At 38.9% G+C, this 22,785-nt stretch overlaps 1 protein-coding gene across 1 annotated transcript in view; it reads right to left on the bottom strand.

The window, feature by feature from the left end:
* The window catches only part of WDR36 (WD repeat domain 36), a 29,099-nt gene extending 6,811 nt beyond the window's left edge, over positions 1-22,288 (bottom strand). Inside the window, exons 1-17 of the mRNA XM_015615173.3 lie at positions 22,107-22,288; positions 20,864-20,891; positions 17,956-18,056; positions 17,344-17,461; positions 16,365-16,497; positions 15,414-15,468; positions 14,691-14,823; positions 13,574-13,749; positions 12,960-13,080; positions 11,470-11,535; positions 10,483-10,566; positions 8,902-9,056; positions 7,639-7,753; positions 6,244-6,409; positions 5,863-5,971; positions 5,024-5,103; positions 1,308-1,415 (exon numbers count right to left, since the gene is read on the bottom strand). Of these exons, the coding sequence (XP_015470659.1) occupies positions 1,308-1,415; positions 5,024-5,103; positions 5,863-5,971; positions 6,244-6,409; positions 7,639-7,753; positions 8,902-9,056; positions 10,483-10,566; positions 11,470-11,535; positions 12,960-13,080; positions 13,574-13,749; positions 14,691-14,823; positions 15,414-15,468; positions 16,365-16,497; positions 17,344-17,461; positions 17,956-18,056; positions 20,864-20,891; positions 22,107-22,253 (1,895 nt within the window). The 5' untranslated portion in view covers positions 22,254-22,288. The remainder of the gene's footprint in view (positions 1-1,307; positions 1,416-5,023; positions 5,104-5,862; positions 5,972-6,243; positions 6,410-7,638; positions 7,754-8,901; positions 9,057-10,482; positions 10,567-11,469; positions 11,536-12,959; positions 13,081-13,573; positions 13,750-14,690; positions 14,824-15,413; positions 15,469-16,364; positions 16,498-17,343; positions 17,462-17,955; positions 18,057-20,863; positions 20,892-22,106) is intronic.
* Positions 22,289-22,785: the final 497 nt, after the last annotated feature.

Here is a 22,785-nt window from a genome sequence, read left to right as displayed (position 1 = left end):
ACTTACCTGAACATCTGAATTTTAAATGTTATGTTCAAAGTATTATTGCCAAGAAAATAATAATAATAATAATAATACTAATAATACTACTACTACTACTACTACTAATAATAATAGTAACAACAACAACAACAACAATAATAATAGTAATAGCAGGCTGCAGGACCTCAATGTTCTTCTTGAAGTGAGGGGCCCAGAACTAAACACAGAATTTGAAGTGTGACCTCACCAGTGCCCAGGACAGGGTCAGTAACTGCCCTAGTCCTGATGGCAAAAAAAATTATTTACCTGTGCCACTGTTTCACCACCCTCACAATCAAGCATTTCTTTACAATGTGTAATCTAAACCTTCTTCAGTTTGAAGCCATTCCCCCTTTTCCTGTCATTCCAGGCCTTTGTCCAAGGGCTCTCTCCAGCTCTCCTGGAGCCCCTTTGGGCACTGGAAGGGGCTCTAAGGTCTCACCAGAACCTTCTCCAGGCTGAGCACATTATGCACAACACATTATGCAAACATAAATGATTTCATCCTGCTTTCACAGGATTTTAGGGTAATAGTCTTAGCAAATTTTCTTCAGGTTTGAAACATACACACAAGTAAGTCTGGCATATTGCTTCTTTTGTCAATATAAACTAGGACTGGTAAAAACATCTGTTGTTATTCATAAGGAAGCACTTTTACTTATCCACAGGAAGGCCTAACAACTGAACACTCCTCAGGCAAAACTACAGCCAACATATAAAACCTAAAATAATCTGTCAACTGAATGGGAAAAAGACCCAAGCCATTTTAACAGTGTGTTACTTCAGTACTGGACCTGAACAGTTATTTCCTTTAAAACTATATCAGAAGGAAACCAAAATAAACCACATTTTACTTGTGTGCTCATTTGCCACTAATAAAGAGAAATAATCATGTCTTTCATATACTGCTCAGAAGTCTCAGACAACACTGTACAGCAGGACAAGAAAAGCACTTCAGAAAGAAGCACTATTTGAACAAAGACATTTCAAAGCAGTAAGGGAAATGCAGTCTAGGAAAAACTTTACAAATGGCATAACAAGAATTCTTAAGAGTAAGAAACATTTTTAAAAAAGATATAATTTAAATTATCTGAATAAGTAATTTAATTGTGGAAATTTCATGACTTACGAATCAGAGCAATGCACAGCACCTGTCCTAATTACAACCAGAGAACACAAAACACTGGAGATGATACTTCACAGGGGAGCTCTATATTTGCAATAAAGGTGATTAGAATAACTCTGCCCCATCCTAAATTCTGTGTAGAAACAGCTTACATACTCACCACAAATAAATTCCAAGATCATCCACGTGTGCTGAAGCCAGGAAATCTCCTGTAGGGGACATAGTAAGGCTCACAGCTGCAGAGTCTACCAAAAAACAATCTATGAGACTGTGGAGGGAAAAAACAGAGAAATTATTAGCAAGATAAACTCGTTTATCTGCACACATCTGAATTACAGCTGAATGCAAACAGGCTGCTAGAGGTATGGACACAAACCAGGGTAGGAGAAGTATCCAAATACATTATATAAACACAGCAAGTGTACGGCACTGTGCAACAAACCCCTTGTCTCTACAGAATGCCCTAAAATCAGATAAAGCTGGCACCTCCTTAGATATCCACACCCTGGAGAACATGTGATGAGCCATTCAACACCTTATGCCTAACACAAATATTTTATTAGCCATAAATTCCCTATTTCCAGTCAGGCCCAGTTGCTCAGACTGACAATTCCCTCTCAAGCATACTTCATATACACCTAGTTAATATTAGCACCTAATGTTTCTAAAATAAAGTATGAACTGTACAATGTGAAATTTGATTATCTGCAAGAGTTTTGGCATTATCACATCTTCAGCCTGATAAACCATTTCTTGATAATTTTTTTCATGATTGCAGAAAATTGAAAAAATACCATGTGAAAACTAAGTTAAAATGTAACTATTACAGCATTATAATAACATACTACTATGCAACTACAATGAGACATTTAATTCCTGGATGATGCACTCTCTAGCAGACTTCCACTCAAGCCCAGGTTGACAGCATTGCCTGTAACTTGCTGAAATACAAATTTCAGTTACTTCAAAATTTTAAGTAAAAGTTGAGTTTGCTAATTAGCTCACCAAGAGAAACAAAAAGAACAAATGAAGAGTGTGAATACTTTGCTCTTGTTTACAGCTCTACAGCCCTGTTCACTAACCATAGTAAAAATACTGATGTAACACAGGAGTTTAAAATGTAAAATCTTGTGGGCATGTATTTCCTCAGATACTGAGCACCCCTGTGATGGTTTGAGAGAACATGTCAAAACCAAAAGCCTTTTTTCCCTGAATGGAGTGCTTTATCCCTATGCATGTTCTTAGATGCATGTTGCAAACCTCAGGTAAGACAAAAATCATTCATCACTTCCAATATAAAATATATAAACACTAAACCCATAAATCCCAAACTTAGAAACATTTTGCACACTGTGTACAATGACGAGAAAAATTTACCCTAGATACTTTTTCTTAGCTTCAAATCCATCTTTGTATGACAATCCTTACCTATAACTGAGAAATTCTGTTCAATATATCAACCACAAAGAAATCCAAAGCAAAATTAACAAGAAATTTAGTTTTTCTACTTACTGAACTTGAAATCATTATTCAAATTACAGGATTTGAGGAAGGAAGGATCAATCTACTACAGGAAATAAGACACTTGTAATTTTTACACAAAAGCTAAATGAATCCTGCCTTGAGGCTGAAGGCATCTACCTTTATGCTTCCTGCCTGAGACAATGGAAGGAATAATGCTGAGCTCACATTTAACAGGCCTCTTAGGCTGTTTTTTCTCAAGTGCTCCATCCAACCTATGAACAGCTCATACCCCTGATTCCTCAATTTGTCTGTGCAAGCTGCACAGCAGAAAGAAATATCTGCAAACTATCTGCATAATGCCAGGGCTTCTGTTGGTAACTTTCTTTACACAGATTTGTAATTTTTTCCCAGTTCTAAAAAAGCCCTACATTAAAAAGACGCACTAGGAAGACCTGCGTTACATCGCACCACTCCCAAGTAAAAACAGATGTCCAGTCAATAGATGTCAGACCATTTACCAAACTCACTTGGCAATTTTTATAATGTTGGATTCTAGAAACAAGTTTTCCATCTTTTTATAAGAACAGTATCAAAGCTGAGGCTTTAGAATACACATTTCATGGGATGTTTTATCCATTTATGTGCCACAGAGGTAAAACAAGCATCAGGCCTTTTATTAAACGCTGTTCCTCCTTTTCAATACACTCCTCTGCCTATAGTTATGGAAAAACCTTGCCTTTACATAATGGAAGAATACTTTAAACTAATTACATTTAAAACCAAGGTTTGTCATTTATCTGCCTAGATTTCATCTTGACCTGAATTTCAGAGGCAAGAGACAAAACATTTAATTTTTTTTACTGTAAAAGAGAACTACTATCAGACTGCTTTTGAAAACATTATAGATTCTTATTGCAATCTATTAAGTTATTGAAGAAATGAAAAATAGAAGAAATGGATATTAATTCATGCTGGAATTTTTGTAGACATATTACTTTGCAAGGGGAAGAGTGTTTGAAAGATGAAGACCAGAGGACTAATTTGGCCAGTATAAATGGGTTCCCATTTATACTAGAAAGAAGACAGTGTCCATCCTGTCCTGTTTTACACTAGTGGTTCTCATCATCCAAGAACAGCCCAACTGTTTGTTGAGATGCAATGCACTTCTGGTACTAAAATGTGAACTTTTAAAGTGTACAAAAGTATTTACCACACCACATCAACAAAAGTAGTCAACCTAAATGAAACCTTTCAGTTCCAGGCACAACCACCAGAGCTGCACACTGCACAGTACCACCTTAAATTACAAAAAAAAAAATTCTCTCTGATGTGCTGCTGAAAGAATGCACTGGCAGAACGCAAAGTTACTTCTCAGCTTGTTTTTTTCCTGGGCTCCTCAACTTCTTGTGTGTACTTGCCTACTTTTCAGCCAAACTTTATTCTGGGAGAAGACTACTCAGAGTGGATCTCAAGAGAGCTTTTGGCAGTTGCAAGTATAAACAAATTAAAAATATAACTGATGTAAAGCCATACTGTGTTGTTAAAATGAATGTAAGTGAAAACAGGTTTCTCTTTACAAATCCAACTAGAGTACTGCATCCAACCCTGGGGCCTCCAGCACAAGACACACATGAAGTTAGAACAGCTCCAGGAAAATGACTCAAGGCCTGGAACACATTTCCTATGAGGAAAATGAGAGAGCTGTGGTGTTCTTCACCCTGGAGAACAGAAGGCTCTGGAGAAGACAACCTTGTGGCCTTACTTAATGGGAGCTTACAAGAAGGATTGAGAGAGACTTTTTAACAGGGTCTGTGGTGACAGGACAAGGGGCAGCAGCTTTGAACTAAAAGGCTATGGGTTTAGATTGGATACAGGGCAGATTTTTTTTTATGATGAGGGTGGCAAAGCACAGGAACAGATTGCATAAACAAGTAGTACATGGCCCAGCCCTGGGCCATGGTGTTCAAGCCCAAGCTGGGGGTCTGAGTAACCTGACCTAGTGAGAAAAGTTCCTTTCCACATCAAGACAGCTGTACTAGATCTTTGCTTCCAACTCCAACCACTTTGTGATCCTACAAACACTTCAGCATATCACAGTGAAATTCACCTCAAGCAATCCTTTTCCCTTTAGATCATAGTGGTGCTTCCAGACAAGGAACAAATTCACACTCACTCACACTACATGGAAACTCCAGGTGTCATCAACAGATCTTCAGGACAGTGTTAATTTGTAGACCCAGAAGAAGACATGCATTGCTAGCACTGGACACAATTTAAATAGTGGGCAGAGTTGTTAAATCATGTGCAACTTTGAATATCGTATCTGGTGACAGATAATCAAGCCAGAAGACTTTCTGCCATTTATGAGAAAGGGGATTAGTCCTTCTGCTGTACGTTTTTAAACTGACTTACCATCCAGAAGGAAGGTCCCAAGTCTTAATGGAACAATCCATTGATGAAGTTATCAGCCACCGACCATCAGGACTGAAAGTCTAAAATAAAATAGTCAATTTAAAGGCACAACCAATAAGCCAGTCCCCACAGGAGGCTGTGCCAAGACTAGACTGCTCCCTAAAACCCAGGTGAAATTGTATGGCCATAAACCAAAACTGATAATACACTACTGAAAGTGAGGAAAGAACAAAACCAGAAGCTTTTTAAGAACAGGTATAAACATAAAACACAGGACATATCTCACTGTTAGTCAAAGCACTTCAGTCCTCACTTTTATGTTCATGGTGGAAACCTATTTCTAAGCATAAAGCTGAATAAGTCAAGTAAATCCTATTTTAGTAGCATTTGTATATAAATTTGAAGCTAAAAACTATTTCAATGAACACTACAATGAACTATTACAGAATATGTAAATAAGGAATTATTAATGTGCTGCATAATCTCAGATCTTTTTCCAGCTTGCTCATCTTTTCTATATACATGGCTGAGACTTCTGCACAATTTTGCTCCTTTTCATTAAGTTTTCATTATTCCCAGTGCTTTGTTTTGTTTGACCCCCATATCAGCTTGTTGCAAATTTATAGATAAATCACAAACCACATTAAAAAACAGATGGCAATTTATCACTTTACATTTCCAAACATGGCTGAAAGTGCTGTGGAGCTGAACTACAGCTTTACTGTTCACAGCTGAACACAACACCCAATGATTTAATACATGCAGAGAAATCTACCATCTGTGAAATCTGTTAGGTATCTGTGCATGTCACCTGTTACAGAAAATGAGTGAACAATTACCATGTCATTAATTCGTCCATGGTGTCCTGAGAATCTCCTGACAATCTTCCTGGTTTCTATATCCAAAGCACTAATAGTGAAGTCATCAAAGGCAATTCCCAAAATACCACTGCCAAGAAACATCAACAGACATGACAGGGAATACTCAAGTGACAAAAAATAAAAACATCCTAACATTGCTCAAATTATCTTTTATCCTAAAAAAAGCAAGAGTTACATTCCTTTAGTCTAACAAAATGCCTCATCATCCTCTGTCTATTAGTCAGTTGTATTTCAAAGCATTAGAAATATAAATTCTAATTAATTTTAATTAAGAATACCGGCTATCATTCTAGATAAATATGTTCACCCAACAATATACATGCAAAGTATGTTTCTTACCTGTCTCTGTGAAGCAGAATTCCACTTGGAGAAGAAGAAAGTTCAGTGGAATAAACCAGATCTTTCATTTTGAATTTCCAAATTTTAATTAATCCTTCACTACCAGCTGTGATTACCAGCTGGTTCAATCCATCCACTGCTACCCCTCTAATTGCCCCTTCATGTGCTGCAAATCAAGAGAAAAGAGAATGCTGTTTCAGAATTTAAACTTAGCACAGAAATCAGCTGAATCCCAAACACTATTTTGTTTATCTTTTCCTGACTACAATGAATGATCAGCAAGCACATGACAATTTGAATGCCACTTGACAAGATGCTCCAGCATGCTAAGTTTTTTTTATCTCCACAGAAACCAAATTGATATCAATTAAACACCTAGAATACAAGTAAGAAGTGTAACTGAAGCTGAGTGTTAGCTCTTATTTCTGCTTTCCATTTGGGGAATTTTTTGTGGTTGTGAGATATGAGGGACTTCCTGAATCACTCAAGGAATGCCTCCAAGAGAACCTACCACTCCAGACAAAATTTACAGCTTCAGCTCAGGCACAAATTCTGGCAGTTATCCAAAGCTACTTCACACTGCAGTATAAGATTTAGGTCCTCTGGTTTTGGATCAATTTTATTTCTTAATCTACACCTAGATTAATGTTTTTACCTAGAGCTGATGGCCAGTAAGCAAAATTAGAAAATTCATCCCACTATCAACCAATGATTTATTAAAGACACCACTTCATGTTTGCTGAGCTAGAAGGCTTTTAGAAATCCAGTAAGTCTTAAGGGCTCATCAGGACTCTTTCCTTGTTTCTACAACAAAAAATACAGTGCCAAAAAACATGCATGAGAATACATGATGTGAAATATATATGGATGAAACTTTAAAAGGAAATGTCAGAGCACTGTCACATTATGTCCTAAATTTGCAGCTGGGTAATTAAAAATAACACCATATGCAAAGAACTGGACTTGCTTAGGACTTCAGTTTTCCATTCACATGAAACAGTCTCTCATTTCTAAGCAGGGGGCAAAAAACAGATGGGAAAATTTATCTAAGAGATAGAACCCTATGAAACAAGAAGTTAAATACTGGAAATCTGACTATCTCAAAACCAGTGGAGGCCAGAGCACCTCATTTCAGTGCTGACCATTGTGCTAACTGACAATCTTGTGTTAAATAAAATCAAGGATATGCTAACATCAGAGCTGTTACAATTATCAAGGATCCTGTCCTTTAAGTCAACTTTCTGACTGCAAGATAGGACAGTGCAATATAATTAGAAAAACTGAAATGTTTCCCAAATTCAACTCAGAACCTATGTTAAAGATTCATGCTGACAGAACAGCAGGTGACTGCTGCTCTGTTAAGTGTCTGTCTTTTGGAAGTTTAGGAGTTCTTACCTGTTTCCTCGCCATAACGCCCTCTGTGAATGCCAGACTGCATGTTATACACATCTACCTGTCCAGTTGACATCCCAATTACAGCAAAGTTACCACACGATGTAATGTCAACTGCCTTTCAAGGGAATAAAAAAAAACCAAACAAGTAATCAACAAAACAAAGTATCTGTGAAAACCATTTTTTTAAGTGTCCATTAATGGGTAAAGTTGTTGGAAGGTACACAGCATATTGGGAATATGAAACACTAACATTTGTTTTCAGGAAACCTGCACAAACAACTTATATCTCAAGAAAGGAGAGGGAGAAGCTCTTAAAATGAGCAAAGAGTCAGCATGTAATAAAAATGGCAATGCATGGTTATGAAAGATAATGAAATCCTAGCTTGGTGACATCCATCAAAAGCCATAGGTAATAGTAGCACTGTAAATTAAATAATAAAGATACCCACAAATTCAGTCCTTAATTACATTTAGAGTGTAAGCATGGCAATTGCATGCCTCTTTCAATGCCCACGATACCAATACCCTCCCAAATTAGGGTGAGATCACAGAGAGTTTAAATAGGAAGAAACAATGGTGTAGATGACTTTGGAAAGATACAGTCCAAAGAATCTAGTAGTCAGAAGAAAACTTTTGGGTTGTAAATTGGGTACATACAATTTAATTTATCTAACACCTAACTACTAAGCATATTGTCAAAAACCATTGTAAGACACAGGAGTAGCATGAAGCCCTAGCAAATGAGGGGTACCACAGTAATTCCTCCTTTTAAAACCTGGCAAACCTCAGCAAACATTTGTATCTCCATTGCTTCGTGTTTGACACAGTGTCATTGTGTCCACCTCTTTTGTAAAGGATTTTTGAGGTAGTATCAATTCTTGCCATTTGGAAATACTCTTCCTTGTATTGCCAAAAAAAAGCCCAGAGTCTTCAGCGATCTGCACTCTCAGAGTAAGTTAATTATCACAGGCATACAGACAACTCTACATTACTGTGACAGGCTAAAGGTAAACACCAACCACCTCTCTCAGCCAGAGTTAGTGCACTTAACTTGAATATTTAGGGAAAAAGAAAAAAATTTTATAAGACCATAAGCATGACAAACCAGCTCACTGGACACACTGAGCTGGCAGAAAGCACTCTGCAAGCAACTAAAATAAATCTACACCATGCTTTTTCCTTCTAAGCATTATTTCTGTACCAACAGGAATAAAAATAGCACACAGTGTGAATCTGAAGAAATCTTGCCCTAAATAAACTTACTGTTGCATATATGTCAACAGGTTTGTGTTTGCTAAATTCTTCTGGCCTCAGTTTGTGAGCTCCCATGGAGGTTTTCTGATAGTTCCAGGTTGTACATGTTATATACCCTTGATGGCAGGCAACAATACCATCCCAGTCACTCTGATGTGCCACTTCTGCAAGGTAACAGAGTCCTCTTAGAAACAGTAATCCTAAAGTCAAACTTAAGCTCTCCTGATATTTTACAGTACCTTGAGACAGAACAGTTCATATTTACTGTTCTTGTCGCACACTCAAAAGGCTACCACTCAAAAAAAACTGCTGGGCAAACAGTTGTTCACAGTGTAACTAAAATAATAACAACAAAACCTCAAGCATTGTTTTAAACAACAGACTTTGTGTCTTTGCATATTTTAGCTTCTGCAGTTTGAAATGCATATTTCAGTGTAAATGTTTTAAGCTGGTTTAAACGGTTCAGACTGCTCAATCTGTACACATTTCCACCTGAGTGTCTTTAACTTTTTTCTTCAGCTGTCCAAGCAGCAGAAGCCATCAGATAAAGTTAGGTTTAAGAGCTATTCTGGTTCATACAGCAAAATACCTCTTTTGCATTTCCAGGAAAATTGTTTACCAAAAGCTCAGCACCAAAACTTTGTAGTCAAATATGATATATGGGGATCTAAATAATGAGCGAGTTTGATTTTTTTTTTTCTGGAAATTCAAAAAAATTGAGAGCTTGAAACTGGGTGTTTCTAGAATTTCAAAGACTAAAGATACAAAGTAGTTCACTTAACCAAAGAAAGAGAAAGAAAAAACAACTCTAGAATGTACCTAAATGAATGGATATTTTATGTCTTCAAACAACAGCAGCTCTAGCAGTAATTTTAAATTTAATTAATTTTAAATATAAATTTTAAAAATATACACATATGCTTGCAACTAGTATGTACAGACAGTCTGCATCGTGGAAGTCAAATTACACAAAACTGTAAATCCAGATCTTTTAACGTAGGAAACAATAAATCATCCTCAGAAGAGAAAATAGTTACATTTTTGACAAAACAGATTTCAAGTCTGAAGAGGAGGTCATTAATTTAAAGAAGTACATTTGGATGAAGCAAACATAACTGTAATTCTGCTTAAAGAAGTTAGAGTCATTAGTTTCTTACTGAATGACAAATGAATTCATACTTGAATTTCAGCTTTAAAAAGTGACTCAAATGAGTGTACTGAGGACTCAAAATCAACTATAACTAAGATTTCCTCAGCTGACAAAGATCTTCAACCTCCAACTAGCTGCTGGTTCTCCAGCCTGGAATAATATGTACATCTGCAGATTCTGGCTCCCGTGCAGGAGATTTTCAAGTCAAGAGCCAGATAAGGATGTTTTAATATAAAATCCTCTTTTTGAAATATTGGAACAGTTTACCAACTCAAATGAAATTTTAAACTGTCACTCAGAAGCTCATGAAAGGCCACAGAATAATCTAGACATAGCATGTGGTTCCAAAACAATAGTGTTCTGAGGGTTCAAAAATGAAAGGAACTCATGAAGATGAAGTATTCATATTTAGTCTGTAACCTAGGTCAAAGACCACTTACCTGAAGCAAAGGCTGTAATCGGTGGCAGTGCCATCGTATCCAGCTTAAGGCCTTTCTTTTTTGATTTCTTTTTATTAATTGAACCTTAAAAATAGACATTAAAAGTCTCAGTCTCACTGCCAGAACTGAAAATAATGGTTTAAAAAGGACCATTAACAAAGTGCAAAGCTCCTTTTAAATTTAGGAACATTTGGCTTAAATAAACACATCACTGTTGTATAGGTTTGTAGAGATAAGAACATTAATGGAGTGTCTGTCAAAATTCACGCAATGCTGAGCAAAACACCAGACTTTTACATTCACAGCTGTGAATTCACTACTCAATCTACTTGTTCCAAGACCTTGTGCTGAAATTCTGAGGCAGATTCACAGCTAAAAACATGGTCCTATAGACATGACTATATAAAGCAATAAATAGTACCCAGCCCTTTCAATAACCAAAGAATCTTGAATCTCAAATTTATGCCCAAATTAATTTTCATGCATCTTTTCAAACAGGTCCAAATACATACATAACAACACAGACAGATACGTAAAACTAAGGCTTATTTCAGTCTTTCTGATCCTCACTCTCCCAAATGGTTCCTTAACCACGGCATGATATGCAAGATGTGTTTAAGCCAAACTCTACATCAAAGGAACACAAGCCAAGAAATATGAATTGGCCAACAGTCAATTGAACAGAATGGAAATAGGGTAAAAGTTGCAGTTATATATGCTGAAATGTCAGCCACTGCTTTACACATTTTTAATACAAAAATCATGCACAGTGTTTCCCACAGAGAAGTAACATGCCCTGCCAGGATCAGAAATCACTTTTTTAATTTGAGAGTACCATCACTGCAGCAAGGACTGAGTTTTCAGAGTAACTGAGGTGATCAGCTTTTACAGAACAACTGAAGTGAAAATAAGGCCTGTCAAATGTTTACATAAATACTTTTTAGGACTTCTTTTCACCCATGTTTGTACTTTGACTGAAATACTTACCACGTCCTAGGCTTTTATTGAACTTTTCATGCACTGTTGAAAAAGACTGCAATGTTCCATCTTGACCTAAGAAAGCATTAGCACAGAACAGTGAAGGGCAAAAATCAACTTTACTCATAAGCTATTTCAGTAAGAAAAGCAAAAGTAATAAGCAACTTCAGACACTATAATCAGGTTCAATCACTAAAAATTCTGGTCCAAGAATAAATACAGATCCACTCTGAGTAGCTCAACTAATGGAGCCTACCCTATTTTCTATGGCCTACATCCCAATCCCACAACTCTGCCCCTCACATGATCAGAATGACCCCTCTTCATAGACATCTTTTCCATGTTCAATTCTTCTAACTCTGTAATGTCTGATTTATAACATAATGTAATGTAGTATTAATCAAATTTTATGAAGTTAATTATGAATTTAAAGGAGATGCCTCTTCTAAGGAAACTAGTAGCCCATGAAAGGCAACCCTAATTCATATCTGATGGACAAAGTTCCAGCATTGTTTCAGAAAGGAGTGTAGAGAGTTAGTCTCCCCTCTACACTGCAGATACGTCAGATATCAAAGGTTAAGACCCTTTCCATTGTCAAGGTTGCCTCTGTGGCCTCTCCACTGCAAAAGCAAATGTGAAGATTCATTAAGCAACACTTGACTGATATTGTGGTTTGTCTGGTGTGGTCTAAAATACCGACAAGAACTCATTACATGAATGCAAGTCATTAGCTGGATGACCAGCAAGACATTTCAGTACAGGGAGTATAACGTTTTCAAAAGTAGCCCATATAGACAATTACTTAAGAGTAATTAAGAGACTAGGCAGCGAGTCTCTATCACCCCATCGCCTAAGTGGTCTGGGGTAAAATATGCTCTAATCTAGCACTTCCCTCTCCTAAGGGGCATTTTATATATGCTAGCTCCTAAGGAAGGATAGTCACTTACGTGTTTTTACACTTTTAGATTAATATATCAGTAAAAAGCAACCTTGAAAATATATATTACAAATACAAGTAAACTGTAATAAATTACAAAGACAGTGCAAGCCACAAAGCTTGATCAAGCTACTGGAAAAAGTAGTTACTAACTGCATTATGCTACTTATTTTTCTCCTGCCACAACCACATTTCCCAAGTTGTTAAAGATTTCATTCTGACCAGCTAACACTTGCTCAGAAGATAACAAAACTATTTTCATTAATCAAATATATAAATACTGATAATAGCAGCTCCTTTGATATTCTTCTTTCAAGTACTCTTCAGCTGATATTATTCTGGGGAAACACACATTTCCCACTAGAGTAGGAAAACTCCAGTGAAACACTTTGTTACAGTAATAAATTACACCATTTATGTTAACTACCTACTATGTTTCATAAATATATTATACAACACTTGAAATACAATCTAGCATATTAATAAAATAAAGACACTTGGCTCTGGCATGTTTTCTTTATCACAGCAAGAAATGAGACTGAAAAAGAATGGAGATTCTTACCTGCACTAAGAATTTGCTCTCCATTTTGCCCATGATATCTGATTTTTGTTGGCGGCGCACTGTGTCCTATTCGGCTTCTCAATACTCGACCTGTACCACCAGGTCCATCAAAAATCCAAACCTGCACCCCAAAACAAGCAGAAAAACCAGGCTGATAAACATTTTCCCAATAACTGCACCTCTTGTTAGTGGAACATGTTTATCTGGGAGCTGGTGCAGCCCACTTCACACACTGGCTTTCATCCTTAAACCTAAAACTTCGGAAGTTTCCATCACATCACTTGATTTATTTCCTGCTTCTCATTCTGCCCCTCCACCAAAGCCTAATGGCATCAGAGGACATGTAGCACAAGAGACTTTTATCAACAGCAACTGCTTATGATCCAAAACATTATCAAAATGGATCAAGATTTAAAAGAATACTGGGACATAAAGTGTGGTTTCTGGAAAAGTGGATCCACAGCTTTGTTCTTCAAGGGTACTACAAAGCAGTAAATGAAGCAAAGACAACACAGCAGTAAATCTTTAAACTACAGTCCTCTACAGTCCAACTGAGACAAGCAACTTGAATTTTGTTGTATTGGTTTCAGAGAGCAGCAGTGATTGGAACTCACCCGTAGAGCATTATCAGCACCATTAGTAATAAGAAGTGGCTCCCCAGGGACAAATGTCATGCCAGCTATTGCTGTGGAATGGGCATCTTGCATCTGACACATCAGTTTCTTCTCCTCTAGATCCCACAAAGCAATGTGTCCAACTGGGCTACCAGCTGCCATTACTGGGTGTCCATCTGCTCAAAAAAAAAAAATTCAAAAGGTTTGCATATTGATATTTAATTCATCCCCACATCTTAAAACTGACGCTAGAAAAGTCTATAATCACAAGGAAAAATAAATCTCAAGTTGATGGTAGAAATAATTAGGTTTTAACAGAAATATTGTACCATGTCAATCAGAAAAGAAAGCAAACTCACTGATAATAAAAATAGGACTTTCTCATATCAGGTAACAATAAAATCTCTAAATCCAGCCATCAGAACTAGAGGTTTTGCTTGAAAATGCAATAGATATTGGCACAAAAAGGCTCTCCTCCTACTTCTCACAAGTCTTTTCACAATTTTCTCCAGTAGTATTCTTTCTCAACAGGGTGTGAACTCAATCTATATTCTGTTAAGATTTGCAAGATTATTCAAATGAGAGATTAGATTCAGTATCAATAGCTCTGCAGGCAGGATCAACATTGAACTAACTAGTTTTAATAATTAGGACATGTTCATTAGACAAGAAAAAGCTGTGAATATAAGTTGAGATTCCCCCTTAACACCCATTCAGTATTCACCCAACTATTAACATTGCAACATTATCTGGGGGGGACAGACACTGCTGAGAATAAGTTTGGACACTAAAGCAAGAGGTACTGAATGCAACACTTCTGACAATTGTGTATTGTGTTAGCTCTTTGCACACTGTAAACAAACTTTTCAAGTATGCTGTATGTCACCTCCTATGCACTATGAACACAAGAAAATGCTATAAAACAGCTAGCATGATGAAAATGCATGATCTCCCTTATTTATTGCTACCTCTCCTTGATTTCCTTCAGCCTTCGAAAACTAAAACTCTCAACACAAATTTGATTCTGAATAGTTTTATCATAAACTATTTTCTTCTGTTCCACTTAGTTATGTTAGTACTTTCATACATATTTCTACTAAAAAATACCAGGACTTACCTGTACGAAAAGATATTGCTGTGATGGGACCCCAGTCCTGTTGAAACTTCATCAGAGTTTCATCAAACTTAATATTATGTACTATGATATGACCAGATACAAGGCCAACAGCAACAACATCCACTGCTGGAGCCTGCAAGAAAAAATTCTGTTTCCAGAAGCTGGAACTCCTTTGAAAAGCAGATCACTTTAAGTGTCCAGTAGCTTTGGAAGACCATTATACACTGTGCCACACTACTCCACATATTTATGAATTTTATCCTGCACAACTGCTGACTATTTTCACAGCTGTCATCAATGCTACGAAAAAGTTTTAACTTACTTTTATATATAAAAAAAAAAAAGTAGCAAATACCATTACAGAATATTTTACTGAATCAACAAAATCTATATTTTATCAAACTCTGAAGCAAAACAAATCTGGCAAAAAAGCTACCAGTGTAATGGAGATTCATGATACTCATGCATCTTGAAAACTGTGAGTTCATGACATCATTCAGTGAAGACTATAGATGTGATGAACACAAAACAGGTAAGATGCTAAATGCAACAGAACTAGGAATAGAGGAAGAGCAGATAATAAACTTTTAGTCATGAGAGGGTTATTACAATGACCTGAGAGAATACACACCACCACCTTTACTGCTGGCATTTTAAACAACAATATTTTGTCTGCTGTTCTTGACCAGTTACATATGAAAATAAAAATATAAAAATACTAACTTGTTCAAGAGTTGTGACTGCTAAACCCCATCCTGGAAACGAGTACAAGAGTTTGCTGTAAAACAAATATAAAAGCCCATAAATTAACTAACACTTGGGGATTTTCCATGCCACAATGGATGTTTTATATGTACTTATACAGAAAAGTACATCAGCTTTCTGTTCTTATAGGTCAGAAAAAAGGAAAAAAAAAAACCTGTGATACTAAGAAGTAAGGTTAAAAATGAAACTTACGACTAAATTTTATTGAAAAAGCTAGTGTTGTGCTTTAATACCACAACAACAACATGACTACATGCCATGAATATATGAAATAAAAGAAACACCAGTTATATAATGGAAAATTGAGTTAGGAGAACACAACACTAATTTATGCAAGCTGACTTAACACGTATTTGCAGCATGAACATTAACACGCAGTGAAGCTCACTGTACCTGTAACTTTCATGACTGAGAAAAGCAGCTGCTCATGGCAGGAATGAAATACTGACATGGTGGATGATGATCTTCAGGGACATGCTCAGAGACAACTGCATGTCCACACATCTCTCATCTGAGTCTAAGGCTCAAGTGCTCGTAATTACCTCCACTCTACCTGCCAGCACTTCCTTGAACCCACAATAACCAAAAAAGTTTGGAAGATGGGAAGCAGGAGGCCCGAACATGCTTCTACTATTATTTCAATAGCTTTCTGGGAAAGCTTTGTGATTCCAAGAAATTTAAAAAAAAAGTAATTCCTGAACAACCCCTGATATTTTGTAAGTAGAGTAAACAACACGCAACCTGAAAGGCATCAGCATTCAGGGAGCAGCAGCATTCTTTATTCCTGGAGATATACCAACTGAAAACCTGTGCCAATATTCGGTAAAATATTCCAAACTTAACAGTATCATTTGCTGCCTATCTAACTACTTGTAACATGAAGTGTAGCCAAAGTCTCAAGAATCTTACTTGGATCTTATATTCCATAGCTGCAAGGTTCCTTGTTCGCTCCCAAGGAGAATTTTATTCAGATAGGTGCTGGGATGCAGAAGTGCAGAAACTGCAAAAGTGGCTTTGTCAAAATCTATTCGAAGATATTCTTCTGCAAAATCAGTAAGAAACAGTGTTAGTGTTGCTATCCCTACAACTCTGCAGGCTTGTCAAATGAAAAAGCAGGATAGATCTTTAACTCCTCAAATCCTGTTTCTTACATTAAAGGATCAGCTAACGTGTAACAGAAGAGGATAAACTGCTTTACATTGTAACATCTGTTGGCTCGAAGGTTTATTTTGTTCTCTGTAAGTCTACACTTCAACAATACTGGCAATACCACAGTGATTTGTATCTGAGGGATTCCTGCTCCTGCCTGAGCAAAACACCTCATCTGATCAGCATTCCTTTTGTTTGTTATAGCAACTCCAAATCTCCAAAGCCTGGTTACAGACACTTCTGACAACCAGCCCGCAGAGAATAACCCATGTCACGCAAATGAATGCTTTCTAAAGAAAAATGTTTGGCCCACTGAAGCACAATTTCACAAAGAACTTGACAACAACATGAGAAGATGCTGACACAAACAAGAAGATTATTTATTATAATTTAGTCATACCCAGTCTGGTAAATATCAAGGAATTACAGGAATTCAGAAATAATGCCAAAGCTGCTCCATCACAGCCTTTACAAGAAAATGAAACACTAAAATGTAATTTTCATATAACCATTTTCTCTTTTACATCTACACAGAAGCTTACTGGGTCTCAGCACATGGTACAGTATCCATTCATGAAACATTACTGCAGGATTAGAATTATTAAAATACTAGAATAGATTTTCCTTTTCAAGAACAAACTACTTCTGAACATGTGCATTTGGGAAAAAACCCTTCTTAAATTACTGGCTGTCAAACAGTGTTACCCTATAAAGCAGCAACAAAAATTAAATCTCTCACCTTCTGACTGTATATTCCAAACAATAAGAACATTATCAACATCCACAGAGATGACATGATCACCAAAAGGCTGTAGAAGGTGTATCCTTGCCTTGTGGCCTTCATAGGTATGAACCACCTACAATTTCAAAGTAGAAATGCTTTCAGTAAGCTGTTAAGGCAGAATATCATGTTAACATAATACTTAAGTGAAGCTAATGGATGTCAGCAGCAAATTCAATAAAAATTCATGGAAAGGCCACACAACTTGAAGTGCAAAACAAATAATTGCATCTGATATTTAAAACTATTTGCAAAAAATATGTTACCTAATTATTTTTAATTTTTTACTTTCAATTAATTCGGCTTATGTGAATTGATGGTTTTTAAAAATCTTTAAACGGATACTTAATTATTGTAATTAATATGCAAAACACAGTTCAGCATTATGGAATTTGCTCTCACATTCTCCCAGTTTAAGCTTTTTACTCCTTATTCTACAATTTGTTTCCCTAAAACTGAAGGTACCAAACAGCTATGGAAATAGATATTTGTAGAAAATTGACAGCCTTGATACCACAAACACTACACAACTGTTTTGTACCGCTGAGTAAGAAGTAAATTAATAGAAACCTCTTTGTTCCTGGCAAAAGCTTGGAGAACATTGTCGTATGAAGCAAATATTAACATGCGATCTGCTGCCAAACATGTGATGTCTTGTGGCAAAGTATTACCTGTTGATCAAACAAAAGAAAAGTTAAACAAGTTTCAGGCTCCTAGCAAGAGAGAAAGCTTGATAGCATATTTCTTCAGCATGGTGACCCACAAAGAAAGGCCTTTGGTCAAACATGTTGAATTTTACAGAAATGCACACATTTCAAAATAACACAAATATTACTACAAAACATTATGCCAGTACCAACATCATAAGTAACGTAAGATTGGTAGATCACCAGGTTGCTCTTTTGAAAAACACGTAATAATAAATTAGTGAACTAAGTAAAGTACATGTTAGCTTTGTGGGGACTGGAAGCATAGATGATAAATCAAAGTCTCAGCATTAGCAATGCTTACTAGGTTATTATTCTGCAGGCTTGGGAGTAGGAGACCCACGCCTGCACCTATGTCCTGATCACACTGAGAATTTAATGCTCTAAGAATACATCTCATTCCCTACATCTTGACTGGTTCAGAAAGAGTATATAATGTCAGGGTATTTACTTTACTAGCCCAAAAGGTAAAATAGTCAAAGTTCTAGACCATACTGAGAAACTGCTAGTGTGGTCTCAAATGGGAAAACAGGAAAAAAAATACTATAGCGAATAATACTATCAATTCATAGAAATATAAAAATGCAAATTACAGCACTTTACTCTTCTGCAGAGAAACACCAAGTGCAAATTCACGGTGGGAGTGAACCTATGTATGATACAAACTAGCATGGTCACACAGCAGCCTTTCCCACAGAGGTGCTTTGTACTGTGAATTATTAGCAGGCACAAAGAAAACTGCAGCCTCTGCTGTACTGCAGCATGGCTTCAAAAGAAGGGACTGAAATAAGAAAATAAAAGAAGGTTTTGGTCTATGAGGTTTCATTTGTCTGAATACATCTTCCCACAGCTGAAGTGACTCAAGCTTACAACCAGGTTACAGATACCTTGTATTCCACAGGAGCTGTATGCAAGGCTGCTTAGCTAAGTTTTAGGCAGACCCAAATTAAAAAGTTCAGAGCACCAACCATGTAACATCAGCAAACCAACAGCACCATAAAAGAGAGGCAGAGCATTCATTTTTTTCAATCACAATTTTGTATGTCAACTCTCAATTTCTCAAAAAGCTTAGATGATTACATGTGTAAGATGATGTAGCCCACTGCAGAACAGAATGTGCAATGTTTTTATGATTTTGCAAGATGAAAACGAAGTTAACGTGTTTACAGCTTTAAAAATACATAGCTGATAATCTAAATCCAGTCCTGGTTTACTTATTCTCAAGCTTACAGATGCTCTGTTAGTAAAATATATTTTATATATGACTCCTCTGTAAAATTTTTCTGGTACACAGAAGTATAGCCTCAACTTTTCACGATAGAGTGCATCCCTCTGAATTATCTAAGTGTCAAGTGAAAGGGGCCTTTGGAAATCAACTGGCTCAACATCCCACCAGCTCTTCACAAAGTTTATCATCAGTACCAGACTGGGTTAGCTGCAGCTGAGTCTTGAACATTTCTGGGGAAGGAGTTTTGCTCAAGGTCTACACTGTACCACAGTCACCTCTTAGGACCATTTTTCCTACCCTCCACTGTGACCCTCTCAAGCTGCAATCTGTGAGTGCTGCCCCTAGCTGCTCTGTCTACCTCTACCACCATCAGCACAAATCTGGTCCCACCATCCAACTGCCCTTCAGGAACAGGCTGCCTCTGGGCCACCCTGTATCTTGCCCTTCTTAGCACTAAGCAGATCTAGTTACTCCAGTGTCTCTTTTCCTACTGCTTGCTGTGGGCCCCAACACTCTCTGGCTCCTCAGCATGCCTCCTGCAGGAGAAAAGGGAGCTGTGGAAGGGACAGAACCACACTAATAGGGTGCTGCAGCCCAGGCATGGACACCTCAGCAGTGTGAGGTGCAGGAGAAGAACAGCTTTGCCTGACCTGCTGAATGCCTTCTTAATGAGGCTCAAAACACAGCCTGCCTTACTCAATTACCATGGTTCTGGTCCACGTTCAGCCTGGCACCAGCACAGCTCCAGCTTCTTTCCAGCAGGATGCCATGAAGCCAGTCAGTTCCCAGCTTGCTCTGTCCCAGGTACAGCAGGGTTCTGCACTCATCCTCACTGAATTTGGCAAGGATCCTGTTGGCCCAGGCTTCATGTTTTGCAACAGCTGCCTGGACTAAAACTCTGCCACTCTGGGTGTCAGCTATGCCTCCTAAAACAGCATCCTCTGCAAGCTTAACCCAGGAGTGCGTGCTGCCTCGTCACCCAGGCTGCTGGTGAAGAACATGGGCCCTGCTGCTGACACCCAGAGTGTTTTGGTTTGCCACCAAAAACCAAGTGAATGTCAAGACATCAATTCATATCCTTTGTATCCACCAGTACAACCAATGCCGAACACCCCCTGAAGGCATCTGCATCTATTTTCTTCATGTAATTATTTTCCTCCTATAACAGTCCTCTAATAATCACAAAAACAGCAACCAAACAGGGATCTGCAATTAATTCAATAAATTAATAATTAAGCTTTATTCACTGTGCAGCCCTTATAGCCATAAGACCTATATAACCATAGAGGTGTTTTCTGGAAGAAAAAAGATGGTAAGAACAGAAGGTTGAAAATGTATGTCTCTAAGAAAACTAAATTCAGTTTCAACAGCAGTCTTATTTTCAAATTGCTATTTTAATTTCTGAAACTCCTTTTAATATATTTCAGTGTAAATATTATTAAGTACAATTTACTTTCTAGTTTTTGAGTTGAAAATGAAGTAAGACCTGTTTAAAAAAAATCCCCGACAAAATAAGAGGAATGAACAATTTGTGAATACTTACTCACAGCAACAATACCAAGCTTCTTCACCTGCAATGACAATGTTAAAATGGCATTTTTACTGATAGGTTGCACTGAATTCAATATAAACAGAAATTCAAAATTCTAGGAATTAACCTAGATCAGACAATAAATTTGATACCTCACAAACCAGAAAAATCATTCATCCTAGTTTAGAACACTGTCTACTGAAAAACACATAGACAACAGGTCAAAAGGAATGGGACAATGCATTCCCCAAAAGACAAACTACTTACCAACAGTAAGTTGTGCTTCCTGATTTTACCCTAATGCACAGAAAACTGAGGACATATTAAGACACCCTGAGGAGGCCTGGATACCTTAGTTTCCACTTGATCTCTGCTTCTACCTTATTTTCACTACAACCACACTGTATTCTAGCTTTATCTCTGTTCACAGAGAATTTGGTTTAGTCTAGGCCCAGTGCCGATCACTGCTGTCTTTCAAAGGCTGTGAAGAAGACTGGTGGGAGTGAACGCTGAAAGGCGCCACAGAAGATCACAGAGGATCCCTGATGTCCGCGCTCGGGTGTTCACCGCAGTCAGCTCAGTTCTGTGTACTGTTTCTTATACAGTGAAAATGCTTTGACTGAGCCCAGGGAAGTCAAGGAGTCTCTCTCTTTTGAGGCATTCCAAACCCACGCAGGCTCGTTCCTTTGTAACCTGCTCCAGGTGACCCGGCCTTAGCAGGGGGGTTGGTCTGGGTGATCTCCCTCCCGACCTGAGGGGGTTTATGATTTTACACAGCAAAAAACGAGTCCGTATCACAGACTTTTATCTTGCTGAACTCAACTATGCTCATCCGTTTTCACACAAGAGTTTTGACAGGATCTGACCGCCCCCCGCCCCTAAAACGTCACCCTCAAACGCTAAACCAGAGCGGGTGAGCTTTGATTTATCTTGTAGCGAAGGCAAAGCTTCAGCACCCGGGCGCTCCCGAAGGATGAGCTGTGTGACATCGGCTAATACTGCTCAAAAGGCTGAATAAGCCCATTCCCGGCCTCTTTAGCCGGCGGCCTCCCTTTTTCCCTCCCTCCCTCCCTCCGTCACCGCGGCTGCGGAGGCGCCGCAGCCCCGCACACGCCCCCGCATCATGACGGCGAGGGCGGGAGGAGGAAGGGAGGGAAAGGCGGATGTTCCCGCACGGCCCCGGCCTCCCCACGGCGGGTCGGAGCGGGAAAGAGCCCAGGACAAAGGAGCGGGGACCGGGACGCCGCGTACTCACATTGTAGGTGTGGACACTGCTCCCGATGGCGACGGCCAGGTAGAATTGGCGGTGGCGGCCGTGATAGCGCAGGACGTGCGGGACGTGCCCGCTGAAGCGGCCGAGCACCCGGAACGCGGCGAAGAGCCCCGCACCCTCCCGCGCCATGGCTCCGCACGTGTCCCCGCGCCCGGCCGCGTCCGCCCGCCCTCCCGCCGGAAGCGCCCGCCCGCTTCCGCCGCCGCGCCCCGCCCCCCCGTGCGCCGCCGAAAGCGGCCCCCGCCCCGCCGCACACGCTCCCCCGGCCCCGTTCCGCCGCCCCGCTCCGCCGCCCCGCTCCGTCGGCCCCGCTCCTCCGCCGCCGCCCCGCGCACGGGCGCGGTGCCGCCCGGGCCCGCAGGGGAGCATCAGCCGCGAATCCTGCCGCAAACATTCCACGCAGCCGCGACTGCGCGGTTTTTTCCCTTTTATTCTTCGTTTTTGTATCCCCTTTTATTCCGCATTTCGTTATCCCCTTTGTCTTGGCAAAGCACTAGGTCCGGTTGCGGGTGGCCCCGCGCAGAGGCGGCAGAGGAGCGTGAGGTGAGCCCACCTCCGATAGCGCATCCCGCGGGATGCCCACGTCGGGAGCCTCTGAACTTCCCGAGGTGTCTGTTTAGAGTTTTTTGTGGTGGTGGTGGTAGTGTTGGATTTGTATGTG

This window comes from Parus major, chromosome Z, assembly GCF_001522545.3.
Source record: "Parus major isolate Abel chromosome Z, Parus_major1.1, whole genome shotgun sequence".
Lineage (NCBI taxonomy): Eukaryota > Metazoa > Chordata > Aves > Passeriformes > Paridae > Parus > Parus major.
This window is presented reverse-complemented; position numbering and strand designations above follow the sequence as displayed.